Genomic DNA, 23,463 nt, shown 5'->3' with positions numbered 1-23,463 from the left:
GAGTCTCTCACAAATTGGTGCTCATCCAAAAACTCCTAATAGGCATTTGCTGTTCTTCTGTGGCTCAAATACTGAATAATTGAAATGAACAGGTTTCAAAATCTGTCAGACAGGATATCTGATAAAAAAAAACTACTGAAAAATCAGTTTTGAATCCCTGTAAGAAACAGAGATCAAGTCACTAATTAAACCAGTAACATTTTAACACACTTTCAAGACAATACATTCCAGGAGCAAGCTAAGAATGTTATAATTTGTTTAGTCGTCGTATAATAACCTCATTAAAACTTCACATTTTGATATTGTAATTTTACACAAGTGTCAGAAGTTACGTCTAACCTGGCTCCTCCATGCACTCAGTTCAAAGTGATCAAATGCTTCTTTTGAATGGAACACACAGCCAGAGCAACACGTCAAAGGTCCCTACTCAATATTTATAAATAGGCTGAGCACCTAATTTTAGGTAATCATGGAACTGTGGGCTGCAGTCTGTGGACTGTCTTTCACAAGCAAGCATTTAAAAAGTGCTGAAAGCTATGCTGGCACAGTTAGCAGCTTTCAGTGCTAATTATTTATAAAGTAGTTATTATGCTACCATGTATTTGAAGTCCACATGCTCGTTTTGTTGAGTTACATCCTCTAACTAAAGCCATTAGAACGGGATATACTAAATATGACTACTGAATATTTTTCTTACCCTTAAATGCATTTTTTCATTAAATTAGTTTTACCATATTTCTACATATAATGGCCACATCTTTCCCTCTCCTCATCAGCTGGAGAGAAGTTCCCCGTACTGGTGAAGACCTTCACCCAATTTCTGTACGTCACTGACAGACCATGGGAACAGATTAAGCATACCCATGGTGGACATTTTTAAGCTGCAGAGACCAATACAAATATTTTCTTTAAATATTAACACCATTTATCTACATGTCCTAATTAATCCTGTAAGCAACTGACAACTCTAATTTATTTAGGATATAGATCACTTCCTGCATTGTAACACTGTGGCACATTCAGGTACCATTGCTGACTGAAGTGGCTGGCACAGAAAATAAGGTTTGTAATGCCATGTTCTCCTAGTCCTGCTGCTTTTCATAATGGTATGTGCCAAGATCACAGGATTATGGAATGGTTTGGGCTGGAAGGGACCATAAAGATCATTTAGTTCCACCCCCCTGCCAAAGGCAGAGACACCTTCCACCGGGTGCTCAAAGAGACCTAACAATACAATTAAAATTGTGTTCCATATGCTGCCATTTTTAACAGCATTCTAAACAGCAGGAGATCTCACGCCTTCAGGAAAAAAAACCCCATACTTATTACTGTAAACTACCAAAAGAGATATTTAATTTGTGGAATCCTTTTCTGTTTTATTAACTATGTAAGATCTATGTTACATTCCTACCGTTGCCACTAAATCCCATAATAAACCACTCTTTCTATTGGTAATTATGGCTGATTATACTATTCTTTACAAAGTGTTTTAAGACCTACACATGAAAGTGCTAAATAACCCAAGTGTGTATGTGACAGACAAGTAAATTCACATACAGTAAACCATTGCAGAACAGCCTACTGGTACATCAAATCTGGTAAGAAATGTTTGAGATGAACTAAAAATAAATACGGATAACCTTCCATTTTCCTCTGCTTTTAAATCACCCATGTCAAAGTTTTTTGTAGATCTTCTAGGTACTAGCGCAGTTCAGAAGTCCTCAGTAGTGTTTCAAATCCAGTCCATCAGAAAAGAGGAGAAATCCGTAACCCATACGTGCCTGATGAACTGGTTGATACAGCTGGAATATCCTCTAACCAGGATTTCTGGAGTGGCAGGGGTTTAGTGTCCTTTCCCTCCCCCTCATCCAGTCATATTTATCAAATCATCTCAAGCTATCTAGAGCCCAGCGCTTTGAGTCCTCGCTCAGCTCTACTGGAAGGTACACGACTAACTTTAAGAAGACAATGACCACTTTCCGTAAAATATTTTTATTGATTATGAAAGAAAGAAAAAGCGTTAAATTCCATCAGATGTTATTAAAAAGTATGGATTACATCTCTTTCACGCTGTGGTTTTAATACATACACAAGAACAGAACAGCTTACCTGAGTTTTTTGCCCCCCGATACTGGATGTATTTTGAAAATATGACCCAACTTGGCACAATTATGAGGGAAAGGCTGCTCCAGGAGTTTCCAAGACACATGAGCTGATGGCAGAACTCTAAGTGGGGTTTTATGGATCTGTTACATCATGTGGCCTCTCTGCCTTTGGAACCTTGTACCTCTTGCTATCCTTTAATCCACTTTGCCTATAAGTATGTATTTCAGTTGAAAAACTGACTCATATAATTTGCCTCCGTGAACACCTGCAAACACCTGTATTTCTTCTGAGCAATTCCCTCCAGTTTTGAAAAACTTTCACAATTTCAACTCGCCAAAAGCAGGCTGACATGACAACTGCCTCTACCAATACTTAGTAGAGTTTGTCTACATTTGTCGACCCTTCAAAGATCTAAGTTTCATTTGATATGAAATCTATAATAGAAAGCAAAAGGAAGTATAAAAAGGAAAGCTGGATGAGGTGCTCAGATTCAAAAAATTATAGACCATGTGATTCATGTAGATAGCAATAATCCTGCCATTTTAGCTATAGCCTAAAAACAATGACGTAATTGTGCATTGTTCGAGGACAGATAAGACAGACTTGGAAGTGTATGAGAAAAATCTTATCTAAAGGTGCAGAGCAGGCACCCTTTGCAATCTCATGCAGGAAGGGAGAGCATTTTACTAATGATGTACCACTTGTTGCTGTTCAAGTCATATGCTACTAAAATGTGAAAACCTGGTCGGTACGTTGTTACTCCTGAATATCAGCTCTGAGAATGTTTTATTGAGTTTAGTCCTGAATTTGTATTTGGGGTGTAGAAAAGGTCAGCTCCTTTCACGTTTGCTGTTTCATACTTACCGTTTAATATTTTGCAAACCACTGTTATGACAACTGTAACCTGTAGTTGTTCATCTTCTCAATTTTATTTGTTGTTATTTTATATAAAACCCCTGATGCTTATTTGGAAACTAAGCATATGCAGATCCTCCATCCTTAGATGAAGATGACTTCAAATTTTTTAATAGGAGGGTGCTTTGTGGCTGAATTAATTTTCAGTTCTTCTGTCACCATGTTCAAGGCACAAACATGGAGCAAACTCAAGCATGAGTTCTGGGAATTTTATCTAAAACCAGAAGATTACAATACAACCTGCCTATCCCACCTACTAGACCTAAGGAATGTGGATCCCATTCCTCCACAACAAACTGATTTTCAGAAGTCAGTGATTTGGGTAGAGTTTGCACCACCTAGAACAAAGTACTTTGAACACCTTGTGCACCGTGAGAGTTACCATGAGACAAAGACAACACAGCGAAAGCACTCGAAGTGTTACCTTTGTCTTCACAGATTTCTTGACTCCTCTGTGGACCAAGTTTCCTGCTTGATTTATGTGACGGTGAACGGATTGTAAGGACCCAGGTTTTGTGGATTTATGGGTTGCTGAAGATGGGGGGGGTTTGTTGTTGTTTGTTTGTTTGTTTTATATAGTGGCTGTTCCACATACTTGACTTTACAAGTAAACTCCTCCTCCTAATAGTATTTAAGCATCTCGTTGTAAAGGCTACGTAAATGTCAATTTTACCTTGAAACAAGTTAGATTTCCAATTTTTCCCTATTTACTTACTTTAAAATTGGTTTTATACAGAAAAATTTAATAATGCTTAAACATTCCACAACAACTCGTCTCAGATTGATTTTTGTTCTGTGATTTTTACCTAGCATTTAACCTCCCCTGGTTTGTGCTTACCTGGGCCCTCAAAGGGCAAGAGTTTTGAAGGAATTGGGTCCTTAGAACTCAGGGGAATCAGGTAGAGATCCTTGATATGTCTGTTGTTATTAGCTACAACACCAAACCGACCACGACTGCTAAAATAGGAGTAGAGAGAGATATAGGCAACTTCTTCTTCTTCTGTTGCAGGATGGAAACGAATCAAACACAATTCCTGTAATACAAAAGCAAAGTGGAAAAATGCAACCTGTAACATACCAGCAAATAAAATGGTAAAGGGCAAATTCCAGGGGTAAAAATAAATTGCACATTTATCACTTATGTTCGGTCGTCACAAATGAATAAACAGCACGAAGATTTAACTACTATACAGATCAAGCGATCTGCAGCTCAATGAACATGTTTCTTGAATAAGTCAAAAATTACAAAGGAATAAGTAGTGTCGGTAGTTTTCCAGGTGTGATCTATATCAGTAGTTGCTGTTTACTAATTTATATTATAAAAAGCTGACATTTAAATTGCTGCATTTTTCTTCTGGGTTTTGCAAAGGATATTAAGTGAATACCTTAGAAAGTGAAGATTTGAGTTTGCCAACATAATCCCAGACCGTCTTCGGTGAGATCCTCCCACCAATATGAATTGTATCTGGTAAATCCTAAACGAGAAGTATTACATGGTAGTGTGAGAAAAATCAAAAGAGACTTAATATTTAAAAGCAGTGCAGGTTGCCCCATCCCAGCAGCCCAGTCAACAATGCAGTATTTTAGTAAATTTTCATACATTTCTAATTTCGGCCTGGCTATTTCTAAACGTCAAGGTGTTTTACTATGACATGTTACCACAAGGATACATGGAAGAGAAAAAGCACTCCCCAACAAGGACAGCAGCAAAATGTCTAATAATTCTGTGTGCTCATTATTGGCTTTGTTTTTATAGGGAAGTTGCTATTTGAAATACTGATTTGCTCCACCCTTTCAGTTTCTCGAGTGACGTGAATTCCAGTGGATTCCCTGTCATGAGGACACTGAAACCCATTTTAGCAAAACACCAAAAAGCACCAACCCCACTAATGAAAGTCCTAAAACACACACTTGTGTTTGAAACTTCTAACAGTCACATAAAATTCACTTATTAAGAGAGAAAAAAAGGCTTATTAATTTTAGCATAAACCTGTATACTATCTCGTTATTTAAATGTACACCCTTCCCAGAATAATATCATCCAACTGACTGATTTGCAAATTAGGAAAAAGGATGATATTTCTAATACATAGCCAAAACTTTTGCAGTAGATCACATCAGTGACCCATCTAGTGTGAGAACAGAGCACGACGTCTACTTTAAAATACTGTCTCTAAAACTTCTCAAAAAGTGAAGCTAAAATAAAGGTACTATTCCACGTTAGATCCTGACACACATATAAATATGTTTAAAGACGTGAGAATGCTTCACAATTTGTGAGGAATTTTTAGGAAGATTTTCTTTTCTTTTCTTGAGCTACTTTTCCTATTACTCAAGAGATGCCATTGCCCGACAGTTCCAATATTAGAATATATAGTGACCCCAGCCTTTCGAGCAACAAGAACTGCAGTATAGATCAATTCTAAACACAGAAACACGTCAGTGCTGACCTCACTAAGGTAATCAAAGCACCCGGACACAGGATATGCTTTAGTGACAAATTTGGCCACACTTTGCATGTTAATAAATCCTTTCCAAATGGTATTGAGACGAGAGAGGAACAGGGAAGTGTCGCTGTCTTGAGGTGAGCGTGGCTCTGCAACACTGCAAAACAAATCCAAAACAGAGAGGTTACAGAATACAAACCAGAATGGTCCCTTCCTTTTTCTTTTCTTCCCTCCTCCAACTGATCAAGTACTTTAATCAAACAACAGAATTTTTACTAAATGCTTTGTTGATGTTTTCCATTAATTTCATATTAGCGAAAAAAACAAGGAGTAACGGAAAACAAACTTGTAGCTGCAGACAGGCAAAAAGATGCCAAAAGAGAGGACTTTTAGGAAATTAGGTTGGCACTGTAACTGTTGTGATCCCGACTCTGTAACAAACTAATCTGAATTATATATATCCCATTATTTGAGTCAACAGTATGTGCCTGAGATTCTCAAGTAATAGAATTTGCTCTGAATAAAAATGCTCCAAAAATTCTACCAACTAGAGCAGGTAAATGAGGAGAAAGTAAATTACAAATCTGAATCAGGTTATCTGAACTTTAACGTTGAACATGCTTTTTGATTGTAGGGAGGGGAACGGGACATATTAAGATAAAACATTAAAGATTCAGCGGCTTGGCTTACTATCAAATATACGCACTTGATATTGGGTGACTGATGAACCGCTAAGTATCTTGCATCTGGTGAGGAGGATGGTTTTGTTAATATTGATTTGGGGATGGTCATCACTGGTTTGGGAGTCTCCTGTTTTGTCTCCCCTGTTGAAACTTTGTCAGCTGCAGGACCAGAACGTAGGGCTGGTGTCACAACCCCCAAGGAGCCGCTCATGGCTGTCCTGGGGTCTCTGCCTGAAACTGTCACGGTTGTGACAACTCCAGCAGAACAAGAAGCAGGAAAAGCAGGAGGCTCTTCAGGGACAGAAGAATCTGTGTTGTTGTGGCCCTGGGTTGTAGGAATGTAAGTTCCTTCTACGGTTGTCTGAGAAACTGTTTCTGCTGCCGGTGCAACTTCAGTTTCCATCGCGTTTTCAGGAACAGTCTCTTTGGCGGGTTCTGCTGGTGGGGATGGTGCAGAACTTTCATACTTCGGTTGAACTTCAGGCTTTGATTTCGACTCCGCCTTTTTAGCAGGAGCCGTTGACTTTATCTTCTTAGTTGGTACCTCATCTTCCGAGGCTGAAATCTGACCTATATAAAAACTTTTGATTACTATTTTATGAAATAGTTTGGAGAAAAACAAATAAGGAAACAATACTCTTAACATAACCATTCTTTTACTTCGCACAAAGTCAGGACTGTAGATACCTGTACAGATTTTGCAGTTCAGGTCAAAAAGATGAGCTCGATGTTGACTTGTTGTATCCTTCAACATACTGCTAAAAACATCCAGAGCAGGAGCACTGTTTAAACTCGGTGCACTTCGGGATGACTCTTGCTGCTCCTAAAAGTGAATAAACACAAAGTATTCCAGTTGATCGTTAATTTCAACCATAAAAAATACTTTGGAAACTGTTAATTAACTTCGGTTCTTTAAAAAAAGATTAAAGGCCTTAGTAAAGGCTCATAATGTCAGAGTTCTCAAAAAGTATTTGTCCTCATTTCATTCCATGATGTTGTGGATAGCTAATGTTCAGAAATAAAAGATTTCTCTGTAAATAGACAGCAAGGGCTGAAAAATAAACAGCATTTTAGAAATGCACGCAAAGTATACCTATCATCTAGTTGTTGCATTCCTTCAAACTAAAAGGAAAAATGCTCACAGCACACCTACTCACTAATAGTGTACTTATAGTTCATTGAACAATCTGCATTGCTGATCTCTCTCGACATGTTCATGCTGAAGCAATAGCCAATACTTACATCGGAATCAGACACTGGCGGAGAATCTTCCATATTCACAGCTGGCACACGTTCCCGTTTTACAGCTGTTTTCTTGATTTCATGAGATTTGCTTCTTGACTCTATCACCTGAAACAAAACCATTTTGGTTAAAACGCCCACATATTTATTTTATGATTTTATTCCATACTTTGTTATCATTTGGCTGGCGGTAGAGAAAAACTATATTGAACCTGAACATTATTAGTATTTCATTAGGAAGAAAATGGTGCATTAACATAAAATGGGAGGCAAGGGCTGGAAAACTTGCTCTTAATTTGTATCTAAGGACACGGGAATATAAAGTTACTTACTGCCTTAGCTGGTTTCTCTTTCCATACAGACAGTTCTTTAGATAAAAGTTCCTCTGGTTTCATTCTCACTAGTTTTGACAGTGAGATTTCCTCTCGAAGGACACGATGAAAAAGTCCCTGAAAACAAACCAGACGTTGTTGCTATAGTGAAGAGAAACTGCCTGGGCAACTAACAGACTTGCAGCGTTTAACAGGCAAAACCTGTTCTAGTTTCTCAATTCCTTATTAAAAACACTGGCTACTTACAAGCAAATTTGGAAAGGTGCAGCAAGCATAAGGAGGAAATAAACACCAAGTACAAATTTTCCTCATTATCATAAAGAACTATGAATATAATTGAATAGGAATGCCGGAAGTTGAACAGCCACTCTCCTATTTCATATCTATTGTAGAATTTTTTTTAAAAGTTTCAAGTGTTCTCTAGTGAATATTTTCATCTGTACCAGCATCTATTTTTTTATTTTAAATCATAAATATGGTCATGTACATGGGCAGTACTCAACACATCCTACAGATTTTCACAAGAGGAGAAATCAATAAAGTCTGTGTTTATTTTAAGAAAGCCATTCTGTTAATAAAAATTTCACACCAAATGCCCAAACTTAACAAACACACATGACCAACTAAAGTAGACTTAGAACTCCTACTTGGGTAAAATTTTATTTGAAGATTTGAATGGCTTTGTAATAATATTTTATAATTCAGAAGTCTCCATCTTGAAACTCTCAATGTTGAGGTGGCAGTTTGACATATCATTAAAAAACAGCAGTATATTTCAGTATATGTTTACTGTTTAAGGAAATTCCAAACCTGGTTTTTGGGGTCCTTGAGATTGAACATGATGCTACGGTATTTACTCTTGTATCTGTTGTCCGTAACATGGAACAAATTAAACATCTCCTTTTCAATATTGAGAGCTACTTTCCCTACTTCACTCTCTGTCATGACCAGATCATCGCTATCATTGACTCTGTTAAAAACAAAAAAGGGTACGTGCATTTATGTTAGGCGTGAATCTTCAGGCACATTCATCAAACCAACGTTTCAAAGGAGCCAACCCAGGCTGCTCCTCGCTCAGGGAGGACTCGGGACTCCTTGAAAAGACATTGCAAAACCCAAGTCTATCTCAGGACCTTGAACTCTGAGCTCTGGGATCCTCCCCTGCCATCCTTGAGCAGCCCTGGGGAAATCCAGGCAGGTTTCACAGGGGTTTCTCTGCTGTAATGACACACAAGAGCCCACATGCTCGAGTTTCAGTCCCACATTCTCCCCTGCGAACAGCGTTTCCATTTCAGAGGCAATACCAGAGTGCAGTGCTCTACAGTCAGGATTGCTGGCTGGCACTAGCTTAATATTCCTTGGGGGTTTCTTGTTTTCTGTGTTGGGAGGGGAATGAATCTCTGCTTCAGTAAGCCATTAAATTTTAAAACTCCAGAGCACCTGCATTATAAAAGCTTTTATGCTGTAGTTTTATTTTTCAGCTGTATCTGCCTCAATATAAATGGAATAGTGATGTTTCTTTTATTTTGAAGGCTTTTTTACATACACATTTATTTTTTTTATATAAACCTGAATACCAATTATACTTGTAATTTTGTAGTATAAATTAAATCCTTCAATATCCGTTATCAAGAAGTAAACAAAACTCTGCAAGCTAAACATTTACTTCTAGTTGTAACTTCCTATATATATATTAAGTGCTTTGAATTCCCACCTCTTCCACAAAATTTCTTTTAGGGACCGTCGAATATTTTGTCGAATCTGAGAATTGGTTTGTGACTGGACAGGGCTGGCTGATGCTTTGGCTTGATTACTTCCAGACGCGGCAGAAACGGAAGGGGGTGAAGGCTTTTTGAGTCCTCCACCCACACCGAAAGATGGGGCTGGTTTTTTGGAAACAGATGCGCCGTGCGAAAGAGTTGACTGTTTGGAAGGAACAGTGCCCGATGAGGGAACGCTGCCTGACGGATGGGCACTGCCTGGTGCAGTCCAAGGTTTCTTGGGAATTATAACTTTGAAACTTCCAGCAGAAGGTTTAAGCTGTTGCTTTGCTAGTGATGTGTTAGAGAAGGATGGGGACTTCTTGGAAGGAAGGTTTTTAGTGAGAGAAGGCGTCTGTTTCTCCTTAAGAGATGCAACAGCTTTCTTGGATGCCGACTCTGCTCTATCCTCGTTCCTTTTCTCTTCCCTTTGAGCTGTTAAAACAAAGGAGGAAACACAATATTAAAGGCTTAGCTTTATAACTTCCTATTCATGGAGACCAGGTACCAATTTATAAAGAAAAGACTGTGAAATAACATCTCTAGGAAATAATTACCAAGTAGGCAATTTAAGCTATTTGCTTTCACTTAAAAGTAATTTTAAAAACACAGCTTTTTTGAAGCAATTTGTCTTTGATCTTTCAGAATATTTTGTCTCACATGCCAGCTAAAGAGTTTAAAAAGAGTTCCACTTTGGCTCTGAAAGCTCAAAATTGTATTTACAATCTACTCAAGGAAATTGGGGAAAAAAAAAGGCACCACCTTCAAAGATTCCTGAGTGGGATTCCAGGGATTTCATGGTTAAGCTTCAAAAACAGCCCAAACTTCCACATGTTAAAAACCAAACCAAAACTCACAAACAATACAACCCCCATTTGACATTTAAACAAAAACATTCTCATAGTATCTTAGGGAACCAGTTTATTCCGGGGCTGAGCCGATGACAGAGTCCATAATTTGAAACTGCATTAAGTTTAGGATTATTGAAGTTTAATAAACCCTTTCAACCAGATTTTTCATTTTAAAGAGCAAGCAAAGACAAACTGCATAGGAGAGAAGTTGCTTAATCTACTTAGTTGCTAGCATGAATACCATAGTGATGACATTGCCATAAACTAACAGTAGATCTTCCTATTCAGTTCCTAGCTAAATTCTAGATTTATAGAATAATTAAACATTAATATTGATGCTCAGGCTACAGCCATTTAATTCCCATTCTCAAACTATTCCGTTCACAATATTCAGATTCTGCATTTAAATATTTTTCCTGATGTTAACAGAATAATTCATACATGCATACATAAGAAAATTCACAAAGTATAAATAAAGGCTCCAGTTTTCACACATGTTGAAGTTACACTTGCACAGGACTTTAACAACAAGTATTTCTTCAGATCGGGTTTAATTTGTCCACCTTCTGGCACTGACAGGAAAAATTCAACACAGCAAAAAAAGCCAAAACCAAAACCACACACACCCCCCCCAGCAAACAAACCATCATTTACAAGACATTACAGCAAACTAACGGTGGCACTTTTATCCTGACAGCTCAAACAGGGAAGTTTTCTGATGGAAACAACCTAAAGCAACTCCCGAAATGCAATTGTTCCAATGGGAAAAGCCAAGTTTTCTCCTGTGCCTTTTTTTTCCACATAATCACTGACCAGTTAGCAAATTAATTTCTCATCTGATGTTTGTAGCTAGTGAAAATTGTACATGAATTAGCACAGAAGCTCTGATTGCACAATGCAACTTTCCAGGGAAAGAGCCAGGAATTTAACTTTCAGTAACTTTACCAGGGACCAAAAGGTCCCTCTTCACCTTCCAGCTCTGCTCTAACGAGAGCTGAAATTACTAGAAAGGGTCAAAATTGCCCAATCTGTCCTGAGACAGACTTGAAGGGGATGAACCACTCCTGTGAAATCCGGTTCAAGAAATCCCACAAATCAGCACAAGCTTCCAATGGAAACATCCCTCAAACATCAGGGAAGATTTTGAAACGTTCAAGAGAAATAACGTGATACACCCTCATTTTGGGAGGAAACGGCCTTATAACCCTTCTCCGTAACATTCAGGTACCACCAGAATGTCAGCATGTGCTTGCAGCAGAAAGGCACTTCTAACCCCAGCTTCTTTCAATGGGCTCTCACTGCTGGCAGTTTTACCACAAATACAGAAACCGGTGGTTAAGATCAACCAAGAAATGATACTGTACTTGAACTTCTGTAAGGCTCAGTATGGGGTTGTGTGCTGCTTCTGCTGGAAAACACAGAGAAGCCAGAACACCCAGAAACATTATATGTTTATCTTGATTTGTTTTTTTCCTAAATGCATTTGACAAGTGGACACCTTGAGGATTTTTTCTAAGATTCACCTACTTAAAGTGTAAACCAAAATCAGCTGCTGTAATACATTAAGTAATTTCAAAGAATGTGAAGATTTTTTTTGAAAGTATATTATTATTCTCACACTATTCCCACTAGTCCCGGTTACTGTGAGATCCCTCCCATGTGACCCACAGCATCTTCTCATCCGTCTCTCCGTCCGTCCCCCCCTCCCCTGTCTCACTGCCCCAATTGTCGGAGGCTTTGGCAATCCCGGGAGGGAGAAGGGGGATCGGGGAATATTGCTGATGGTTTGGTCAAATTCAGCGCCCAGAACATAACAGAGGTAAAAAGACAACCTCTTTTAATAGCCTTGAATTGAGAGGCGAATATCCAAAACGCATGCACTGATAACACTGCAGGAATTACTCTACTTCCGTTCTCTTTTTCCTGGTTTATTGTGTGTTCTGCACAGAACTGTACCTTGTCGGGCAGGTGGGACAGAAGGACGTTTCTGTGACTTGTCATGGAAAGGCAGGACAGCACAGCTCGGGTTTCAAAACAACAACAGTAAAATTCAGCTCTCAGTGCTAACACATTTAGTTCTTTTGTTTACAGCAGAAGTACAAAATGTGAAATCCTAATTTTGTATTTAATCCTCTATACGCTATCTTTTTAGTGATTAGTTCAAATTAGTTAATAAGAACTACATTGCTAAAACTAAACATAGTACAACCAAGATGTTTTGTGCCAATCAGATGTATGTATGAGAACTATATTCACAGCACAAACCTTTCTATCTTACAAACAGCTACATCATAGTAAGAACACGTATGTGTAAAATAAATGAATGTACTAGTATGAAGGTAGATTGAAGTTCCCAGGGTTGAAGGGCAGCAGAATCAGTAAGAGTCCAAGATGCAGAAGCATCCTTTATTCTGGCAAGTAGACATCATGACTATTTAGAAAGGTTTCAAAAATAAGGGGTGTAATCCTGTTTCTTTAGCCAATAATATGCAAATATTTAATAAGCTTCATGAAAGTTTAAGTTTCAAACTAGACCACTACTTTATAGCTATTAAAACTGCCTGCCTAGCAGTACTTGTTGAGAAGTTGATGGTACAGATTTTGTACATACTAACTCAGTCATATGGAGGCTATTCAGCACATCTACCAACTATTTTTGCAAATTTACAGAACACTATTTGAAGGACACTGTCAAATAGTGTGCACGTTTTGACAGAGAATCAAGACTATTAAAATCTGACATACGTAACTGACCTGTGATGGCTGTAGACGAATCTAATCTAAAAAAACCTCTTATCCTGACTCTGAGAAGCCAGAATTTCTATCCTATCAAGTTTTGGGTTTTATTGGCAAGCTTAGTGTGCTGCCACGTAAGAACCAACTCACTGTGTTGTTACGTGGGTCTTGGATACAAGGTGCCCCAGCACAAGCTGAGCACGAGGATGGAGCAGGAGCTGCCTCCTGTGGGGCAACACGAGCACCCCAAGCTTACCCTGGCTCCTGACAGGTATGGAACTATGGTACGTGTACGTTTGGAAGAGGTAACAGAAATTTGTACTCTTCTCAGAGAGCTGTACACCAAGTTTAACTTCTGAATGGATATTACAGTTGCTCAGTAATTGATGCGAGATACAACGGGACAGGTATTGTCAGACCACAGGTTTCAAATTGCTTGGCCTTGCAGTCCATGAAGACACGACCCAGCCAATGGCTACTGTACCTACTGGCCACTGGGATTTCATACTGTGATGATTCCAGTCCTTTCCATCAGTAGCCCTAGTGTACCTACAATAAATGCTCTTAAATTTAAAATAAAAGGATGGAGATGACTGCTATCCAGCCTGACAGAACAGAGTTTCACCACAGACTAAAGATCAGTGCCAGAATAAGGCGTTTAGTGGTGCTTCTCTTCAGCACTTCTGAACACACAGATGTGCCTCCTTGGCTTGATGTTAGAAAAGGTATTAAAAACAAAACATTAATTCCTATTTTCCCCATTTTGTCCTGTGAACCACTTATTAGGACAGCAACAGGATTCTTATTGACTGAAGAGAGGCACAGGCTAAGAAGACTGAAAGATGCAGATGGAGCTAATGAGTTGGCTCCTCTCCAGAGAGAAACCCAGGGAATCCCCTGGCAGAAAAAATGCATTCCATGCAAGGCTTAAGGAACAGCGTTACCATGGTGTGTTCACTACAGACATCACTACCATCTCTCCTACTAGATGTCAACAGACACAGAAGCTGTCCCCATCCCCTAAGGAAATTCCCCGTGAAGCTCAGCCAAATGTTACAACAGGCAGTTAAGAACAAAACTTCTCTAAGAGGTGGAGGATGTAAGTACCACATTATCTATTGTGTTACAGAGGGGTCCGTTGAAAATCCAACGGCTACATGTACTTCATTTTGTACATCTCAGCATCGACGTTTCAGCATCATAATGTGGTTGTTGAGGTCCAATTCAAGAACGACTTCCACAGTGCAGCGCTGTTTAATTTTGTGTGGAGGATTTGTAGGATACACATCTATCATATTCCCTCACCTCACTGGGAGGTTGTGTTTTACACCACCAGCACGGGAATTACCCAAAGGAAACTTTGCTCTTCCTCTGACCTCCTCAGAGTATTTCTGTATTCTGCATTTAAGCCTATTCTGGTTCTTCCTCCTTTCCCCTCCACCAAATCTTTCTTTGGAATAGCTTTAAAAGCCACTTCAAAAAAGCACCACGAGCATGCCTAGTTTCTGTTTAAACTATCTCATTTGTGACAGGTTATTTTGCTGGAGACATTCTCTAGTTTTATCCAATTTCTAAATACCAGAAAAAATGGGCTATTACTTTTCTAAGCAAAGTTTTAAAATTATTCAAACTGCAGTTCTTCAAAGATCTGTAATTTCTTCCTGTAGCTGACGCTAAGTTTTAGAAGATGTGTAGATAAACCACATGCAGTTACACCTCCTGAATAGCCTGTTTCATAATGAGCCTGTAAGGCTCAGAATTTTTTTTTTTTAAAGCTTTTACTACAGACCACTAGAGACTTTTGCAAAAGCCATCTTGCAGCTGTGCAAGCTGACTGTTACACAGTACTAATTATGAGAAGTCTCTCTACAGAATTAAAAATTTAGCTGTTCATACAAACAGAGCTCTTGCCTCTAGTGTCTAATACTGTCTCAATATTCCCCTGCATTCTCCTCCATCTACACTTATCTAGTTTTTGTTCCCCCCAGGATAAAATTCCCCCAGGCAGCGTGTGAGGAGCACAGGCCGATGGCTGCACTGATTTGTCCAGCTCACACAGAACTTTCCGCAGAGGGAACAGGATGTTGGCAACTCGGCACCTTGTGAGACGCTGCCGGGCGCATCGGTGAACCTTTGCCAGCCCAGAGGCTGTTGAAGCGTGGGGGTGCTACAGGTACTTTTCATGCTCCTCTGTCAGTAAAATAGAGAGCTTTAGGAAAAACAAGACAAACAACACAACCCCAAGTAACTTTCAGAAGTATGCGCAGCGTACAGGGTGGTAAGGTACTAGCAGTAAGAAAAGTACAGGGTGGTAAGGCACTAGCAGTAAGAAAGTTGGTTACTAACATTCAGTGATGTTCTGTAATAAGATTTCTGTAACATTCCACACTACGAATAATAAAACCTAAGCAGAATACAGCCACCTGTGATCCACCTTTTAAAGTGGACCATTTACTCACTTAAAAGGATTTATGTTATTAAAAAAAAACAAAAAAAAAAAATCAAATTAGAGGGAGGAAAATTCACACTAGTGCAGCTTTGCAGTTGTTAAAAAGGCAAAAATACCCTTCAGAAGGCATTCTCCTACAGCCTGAAAAAAGGCTGGCCAGAGCTGAGTAATTATGTATTTTGAGAAGAGGTGATCCCTAAAGACAGGCAACAGCACTGGCCTTGACAACAGCTTTAACATGTGACAGGAATGCAGGTCTGAAAAGACCAGCCAGAAGCAATAACCTACTTAGGAACTCACACAAAAAAGCCCAGCCAGCATTCAGAGTGCCACTCAGACCAGGCTGTGGGACTGTCCAGCAGGGCTGTGTGGTCCTGTGGCTCCTCCCGGCTCAGCCGCAGGCAGCTGCTCTGCCCCGTGCTCTGAAAGTTGTCCCAACATGCTGCAGGTCCGGGCTGACCCTTGCGGGTGAGGGCAGCAAGTTTCGGCACATACCACAGCAGAAAAGGATGGAGAAGATCAAACATCTCACCCCTATTTCCCAATATTGGTAAATTTAGGAACTGCATTCTCCCCTTTGTAAAACTGTTGAAATGAAGGATGGGCAGGATTTCTCAAATTCTAAGTTGGTGTTGTTCCAACAGCTTCTCTTTGCCACTGATCCCATGTCCTAAATGGACTTGTTGGATGACCCCAAAATTCTGAACAGAGCAGAATTCTAACCAACTCATCCACCCCAATGCAGTGCCTGGTATTGAACTTGAATCCGGGATATTTCTTCTGAAGTGAAACATTTAGATGCATTATTTAACTTTGCAAAAATTGAACAAAATACACGGGTGACGGGTGCTTTTGCTGTCAGTTCTAAAGCACTCTACAATGGCAAGTTACTTACCCGTTCGAAGCCTTTCTTCGAGAGCAGCCTGTGCATAGTCACCCCCTGACACCTCGGACCCGTCGCGGCTGCTCCTGCTCAGTGCCACTGAAGCACCCTCTGGTGGCACCGAGCACCCGCTGCCCCGGGTGCTCACGGTGAGCTGGTTTGTAACCGCTGCAGCTCCTCTGGCGTTCAGCTGGTGCTGCCCTGAAACCTGTTTTTGCTAAACTTTTTGTCATTTCTCTCAAAGTTAGCTGAGTGTTAGTTCTGAATAATTCCAAGTGTCAAACTGTTCTTAAATAGGTCTCTGTTAGTTTTCACGGCTAATTGCCTACGGAAGGTGTCTGCTTCAAACTTTTATTATCAAACACTCCTGTTTCGAAGGTGTGCCTCCTGTCCAGCTGGTTTTCTGCAAAAGCCTTTTATCAGTTCTAATCTTCACCAAAAGAAGCTCCTAATTAAGCCTGTGTGCCAAACCTTTACATTCAGGCACACAAAGAAAGTAAACCCAGTTTCAAAGTTAATTAATTTAAGACATTCTGACACAAAGACCCTTTCTGTGGTGGTGATTTGTTTGCTTTCAAGCCAAGGCTGTAGCTGTGCTCATGCAAATCTGTAGCTTTGACACTCAAGGATTTGTTTTAATCTACATTAAAGTGATTTATGGGATCTACATTAGACCACTACATCTTCACAACTACACCAACTCCCGAGTGAGAGGCACTATCTGCTGCCGCAAACAAAGGGCTCCGTATTTTCCAGACCATTTATGGATTGGTATCAGCACTCCTTGCAGGCACAGGCCATCTTCAGGTCCCGAGTTCAGTACAGATCAGACACAACAAATCCTCAGCACCAAGATCAGCAGCAAAACTTGACTCCAAAGTGCAAGAGATCACCCCAAAAAAACCCTTTTATTTGGGGAGTAGCAGAGGAAGATCTTCACTGGCTATGCAGTCAAGTGAGCAAGTTCAAATAACTAAAGTAATATTAGTAAAAGAAAGCAGAACAGCAATACAGGGTGGTGATTATTTTTAATCAAACTTTCATCACTTTCAGTGTTGATGACGAGGTAAACCACCCTGATTTTCAAAGTGCATTCAGAGGTTGTACCAGGTTTCTGTCCCCCAAATATCTCCCCTTATACTGAAGCCAGGCAACTATTGTGGCAGGAGCGCTGGCTTTCTGTCCTCCAAGCACCTTGCAGGTGCTTCAAAGGCAAAACAGGACACACCAGCAGCAGGGACCAACCTTCCTAACTTAAAAAGACATTGCAAAAATCTTCAGGTGGCTGCCAGGCAGATGTAACATACCTTGTAGAGCAGAGAAGGGGAGCTCCAGGAGTTCACAGCCAGATGATAAATTGCTCTCCAAGGATCCCACCACTCCTTTTAATGGGCTGGGTCCCAGGGAATGGTGGCTTCAGCAGCCACCACTGTTCTGCTTCAGCCCACAGCACGGTTGGGAGCACAGGCAGCCCCAGCACAGGCCTTGGGGTTCAAGTTCAGCACCAGAGCTGCCTCACACCAGCCACTCCTGTACTATCATCTTTGCAAAGCCAGAAGATATCCAGCGTGAATTTCTCAGAAGTTCTGGCAGACTCATCTTAGGTATATCTGATCATTATTTGGTTTGTTAGCATCTTTTCTGAGAACTCTGCTAGTTACAAAGGGTTAAGGCCAGACATACATAAACAGCAGCCACAGGTCCCAGAAAATGGCCAGTAGCTTAAAGTAAATAATTTTTATTCCTCTAGTACTACTCAATACTTATTGCCTCTTAGTATGGGTTTACATTACAGGATATAGCATTAAGATATCTGAGCTTTCAAGGAGTTAATTCAGATGCCAGAAGTAATTTAGTTACAACAGTATCGAACCTGACACAGGCTTGTTTATCCTATGGGGGAGCAAGGGCAGTAAGTTTAACTACCATTTCAGTCCTTGCAGACAAACATACTTATGACTTAAGAACAGCTCCTCAGTTAAAGTAAATATTTTTTTATAGTTAGTAGTTGAGTATTTTTAATAGCTGAACCAAGAGCAGAATATCCACATACACTGCACTCGGCTGAACAGTCACAACTTAAGTTGGTTCAATCTTGCCTGAAGAGAAGCATTAAACTGGCACCAGTCTGTGTGCAGACGAGGCCTTATTTTTTGTTTTCACAACACTACAGCTTCCTACACCACTTCTACCTCCCGAGTCATAACTGCTGTCCCGAGTGTAACACATTTCCCCTGCTGTCTTTACAGTGATATATTTTCTTTCTTTCCTGTCATCATACTGTTATGACAGAAAAACAGAAATTACACGAGAAAAAAAAAAAGCATAAATTATGTATGCTATAATCTAAGCATTTTGGTAGGCACATTTTCTGATGTATCCCAATATCACTGTATTCCCTTTACGTCTCCGTATTTTGTTAGACGTGTACAGGAACAAAGCAGCCCAAGTGCCCCTTGTACCTGTGATTTTTAACTTTGTGAATAGGTCTTGGGTGTAGGAAAATTTAGCTGCAGAAGAAATGAAGAAAACTGAAGGGGATAATAAAAGGAAATTTATATCGCCCGAGGCAGGGTGCTACAAACCCGCCCTTCCACCTCCAGGAGGTGGCAGCATTAAGCTCTCTCCATAATTTACTGCTGTAAAACAGGAGGTACTACAAACACAGGACATCCTGTATTTAAGTCTAAGAAGGTCAATCAGCTGAACCTCAAAGATTTGAAGCACTGATGGGTAGTTATTATAGTATACTTATAACTAGGTAGTTTAAAAATCTGGATACTGCAAACATCTACCATTTTCTCCTCCTTCTGGATTCACTTGCTATTTTAAAACTGCTCATACATTTGCTGCTGACTTCTATTTGACAATTAACAGCAAAAATACAGAAAAAAGTCTCAAGTTTTGCTCTATCAAGCGGAAAACCTGAGTTCAGGTGCTTCAGACATACACACTGATACTGCTGAGAAACTTCTGCATCAGCAAACATCAGGTTTGAAGGGTTCCTTTACCCCCTTTTCACAGGGCAGCAGTGAATGTAGTGGGCAAACACTGTTACAAATGCAAAACATGATATTAATTAGTGTAAAACTAAGTATAGAAGTTCTCAGCAGAGTCACACAAGGAGTGGATGCAAACTGCTTTTGTAGCTCCTTCTGGAAAAACGTGTTTATGCTGTTTAAAGATTGTCCTCCTTCAGTATAACTAAAAATAATGGCTCCTGTTATTGTAAGATGTATGTTAATCTGCTACCACACTGAAACGTTTCAGTAATCGTTTTGGGTGGTGCTTCCTCACAAACACCTACATGATTTTAATAGATGATGAGTCCGTTTTGCTTTTGTTGTGAATTTTATATGTCCTTTGATATGACCTACATATTGATAATTAACACTCACATGACAAATTCAGGATTTCTACCAAAACTTGAATTTCTGAACGTTCCTAGATCTCAACAATCCGTATACTTGTATCAATTTGGAAGCTAGGATGACTTTTGAAATTCAATGTAAAAACTGAGCACCGCATATTATTTTCCTAACAAAATTAAAAGCAACATTTCTGAAAGGGAATGTGATGCAGAGCTTATCTCTTCTTACATGTGTAGCTCAAACACTGTTTGCAACTTTAAAAGCACTTGTACTTAATATTCGCTTATCAAAGCAAGTTCAAGGTATTTCCCACTCTAGTTACTAAGTGGATAAACAGGATTCTATGATTCTGTTCACTGGGAACATCAAGATGTTGGACAGTCTTAACCAGGCTCCAGATTTTGGTGTACAAAGATAATTTCAAGTACAGCCCTAACTTATCCCCAAAAAAGCTACCGAAAAAAAAATTAGGAAACAAAGAAACACGAATGAGTGGGGTAGCAGAGAAAAAGAAATCACTGCTCTACGTAACTGCATACTACTAGCACCAAATAGCCACCTTCTTTTTTTTTAAATACAGAACAGTTTGGGAGGAGAAAAGGTGTCCTGGTGGAAGGGTTTAGATGCAAAGGGTTTAGATGCAAAGGGTTTAGATGCAAAGGGTTTAGGTACTCTATGCCCCTATCGCCCAGTACGTCTGTAAGAGTGGCTTGATCTTCTTGCTACGACTTAAAACTACTGCCATACATAACAAGAAAATCTTGTATCTGACGAGTACAGAGTAAACATATAAAGTAAATTCATGTATAAAATATGATAAACAGACCGCTGGACAGAGTATTAGAGAGTAACTCTGTTAATCGCATTAAGTTTCCTTAATTCCTAAAATGCCGCGTGCACTGAAGTCACAAGAAAGGCTTTGCAGAACATGGCTTGAGGCTGTGGGAGAACGCAGGCTGTGGTTTGAAATACTGTATTCAGAAGATGCCGGCCTTGGCCTCCTCTATGAGACCTTCAGTCCAAACGTTAGACACCCAGATGTCTGAACTAGTCAAATGTCTTTCAAAATCAATGCTCAGAAATAAGCATTTCTAAACAGTGAGTCACCTTTTTTCCAAGATTAGTGTCTAAACCAGATTATATGTTTTGCCCACTGACGGTGTTTGTCTTGACAGACTAGTTAGACTTAAGTAATTCTAACTTTTAGATACTTGAAGTGAAGTGAGACGCCTCATATGAACTTCCACAATGCTGTAACTTCTATGATTTGAACGGTATATAAAGATTTGTTAAAGAAATGAAATCTTGTAGAAGGCGCTTAAAGATGATGCAATAGCAGCTTCTCAGGAAGATTACAGATCAGACCCACTCAATCAAAAAGCAGGACAGGTTTTTCCACAAATACACAATTTCCCTGGCAATTCAGTAATGGCACAGTCTCCGCGTATTTGTACAACTTACCTTAATAACAGCATCTGAAGTTCTTCCTTGCATTTGATACGAGGTTTCTTCATCACATGAACTAGGTGGTTTTCTATTTGTTATTAAAGTCTGGTATATACATATTTTTGAACCATTTTAACTACAGGAATCCAGTTTTCTACTGGAATTGATTAAAACTGTATAACTGCCAGTGTGGTAAAACTTAAGAGCAACCCCCCTTAAAAAAACTTCAAACTTACTGCCCGAAAACCTGTATTCCTGTCTCCTGGAAAAAAAACCTATGGCAATAAGGACATTTTAACTGATTTGGTTATGAGACAAAGTGTCACTGAAATCTGACATGTAAAATAAGCCCTTATAGATTCCTTTATAGCTTTCTCTCCTAATTTTAGTTATGTTTAAACCCTACTGTTACTGACCAAAAAAACAAAAACAAAAAAACAAACAAGCTACAATTTCTTTAAAAGAAACTTAAAAAAAATGCAAGTTTATCAATATATGTATCTTAAGCATTCACTATAAAAAAGGCAAGGGGTCCAAGTAACAAAATATGCAACAAAAATTTGCCCGGAAAAATCATGACCATTTAAATATTTGATGTCGGTAAATACAAATAAAATATACTTAGTAAGTCTACTATGTGCTATAATAATGAACCACAGTTTAAGGTAGCTGGTGTTCCCTTAGTGTTTAAAAACTAAATCTTAAAAAAAATCTCATCTTAAAGATAATTTCTAAACTTATCAGCTACTTTATATATAGTGTATTAATAACTAAGGTTTATTTTTCAAAATAAAATGTAAAATTGGCTCAAGTGTGGTTAAGGAAGCTGTGGGAATGGAATTTCTGAATTCATTAATCTTCAAGTGAGTACAAACATTAGACACCGGACCATGTGTTTTGTAAACATCAAGATTTCATCTGAAGTTCCACCTCTGCCTTACAAAAACTACATCAAAAAATGTCATTAGCAGAAAGACCTGTTCAGGCCACAAAGCAGTATCACAGCATCACTTACCTTTGTGAGAGTTACAAGGATGCTATTAAAAACCTGCAAAAATATGCATGGCAATATCTCTGCCTACCAGCCACTTCAGATGTGTTCTTGTGTGTGTGGATAATGTGTGAAGAATGAACATATAAATAGGAAAAAAACTAAAACAGTACTGCCTCCCCACAAACTTAAAAGTAAAGAATGATCCTTAAATTATTTCATGTAAGGAAGAAAAGCAGCAGGAAGAACTTGGATATACTTGACAGTTAAAAGTTTTTTGCAGAAGTGTAAAGTATCGTTGGATACCACGCTGAAGGTTTCATTCTCGGCACTAGCACTGAAAATGCAAGACCTGAGAGACAGGTGCCAAATCTAAATCACAAAAATACAATTCAAATTAGTACAGGCAATTGCTGATTCAGGGCGCACACTGTGCAACCTTTTCGTAAAACATGACATAAACATATAAATACTTACCCTTTCTATATTAGAAACTGTTATTGTCTTTATGGGAAAAATTTAAAGCTTAACCATGTCGTTTTCATCCAGAAACCAGCTGGGCAGATTGACAGGCTCTTAATCATACAACTGTTATACAATACAAGTGGAACTTCTACAAGTGTCTCCCATTTGTGTGCATCTTTGTGTGTGAATCTTTGAAGGTGGAGAAAAGTGGTTTGGTGCCATATCAAGAAAAAAAATAAATCCTAAACTCCCTAGTCTTGCAGAGCCTAGAATGGATGGGTATTCAAAAACATGTAAATGATTATTCAGGAATATCCCTATGCGATACATACATTTGAACAACAGTGAAGATGATATGGCAGGAGTCCTTTCAGGCTTTACAGCATTGTAATTATGATCGCTTGCCCAGGACGGTGTGGTGTGTTCTGCCGGGGTCTCTCTAGCAACAGGTTGAGCATTTGCCTCAGTCTTGGCCGTTGTCAAAATAGTTTTCTTTGTATTCATGTCTCTTTTCTCAGGAAATGGTCTCTTTTGGTTTGAAAGAGGCTTAGTAGTTGCCTGTATGATTAAAAGAGGCTTAATTACTAATAATCATCTAATAGTTTGCAAACAAGCGAAGATATAGTTACATACATGTACATAAATTTCTTTTACAGTAAGCTCCTGCACATGCACTTGCAATGAGGTAATTTAACCTTCACATCTATAAAGCACGGATAATGTACACTGTAACTTCAGGAAAAAAGAATGGTAAAGAAATCATCCCCAAAACAACACTGGGTTGGT

The 23,463-nt window shown here is 39.2% G+C and overlaps 1 protein-coding gene across 4 annotated transcripts in view; it reads right to left on the bottom strand.

Annotated features, from left to right (window-relative positions):
* Positions 1-23,463, bottom strand: part of DIDO1 (death inducer-obliterator 1) — a 54,423-nt gene that overhangs the window by 6,814 nt on the left and 24,146 nt on the right. For all 4 annotated transcript variants that reach the window (XM_065032364.1, XM_065032366.1, XM_005499586.4 and 1 more), the window contains 10 exons: positions 23,010-23,235; positions 9,440-9,920; positions 8,536-8,695; positions 7,726-7,842; positions 7,394-7,501; positions 6,839-6,974; positions 6,175-6,721; positions 5,472-5,625; positions 4,407-4,496; positions 3,860-4,055 (listed from right to left, as the gene is read on the bottom strand). In XM_065032364.1, the coding sequence (XP_064888436.1) occupies positions 3,860-4,055; positions 4,407-4,496; positions 5,472-5,625; positions 6,175-6,721; positions 6,839-6,974; positions 7,394-7,501; positions 7,726-7,842; positions 8,536-8,695; positions 9,440-9,920; positions 23,010-23,235 (2,215 nt within the window). The remainder of the gene's footprint in view (positions 1-3,859; positions 4,056-4,406; positions 4,497-5,471; positions 5,626-6,174; positions 6,722-6,838; positions 6,975-7,393; positions 7,502-7,725; positions 7,843-8,535; positions 8,696-9,439; positions 9,921-23,009; positions 23,236-23,463) is intronic.

This window comes from Columba livia, chromosome 16 (assembly GCF_036013475.1).
Source record: "Columba livia isolate bColLiv1 breed racing homer chromosome 16, bColLiv1.pat.W.v2, whole genome shotgun sequence".
NCBI lineage: Eukaryota > Metazoa > Chordata > Aves > Columbiformes > Columbidae > Columba > Columba livia.
Note: the sequence above shows the minus strand (reverse complement) of the source record. Positions and strands in the feature narration are given on the sequence as shown.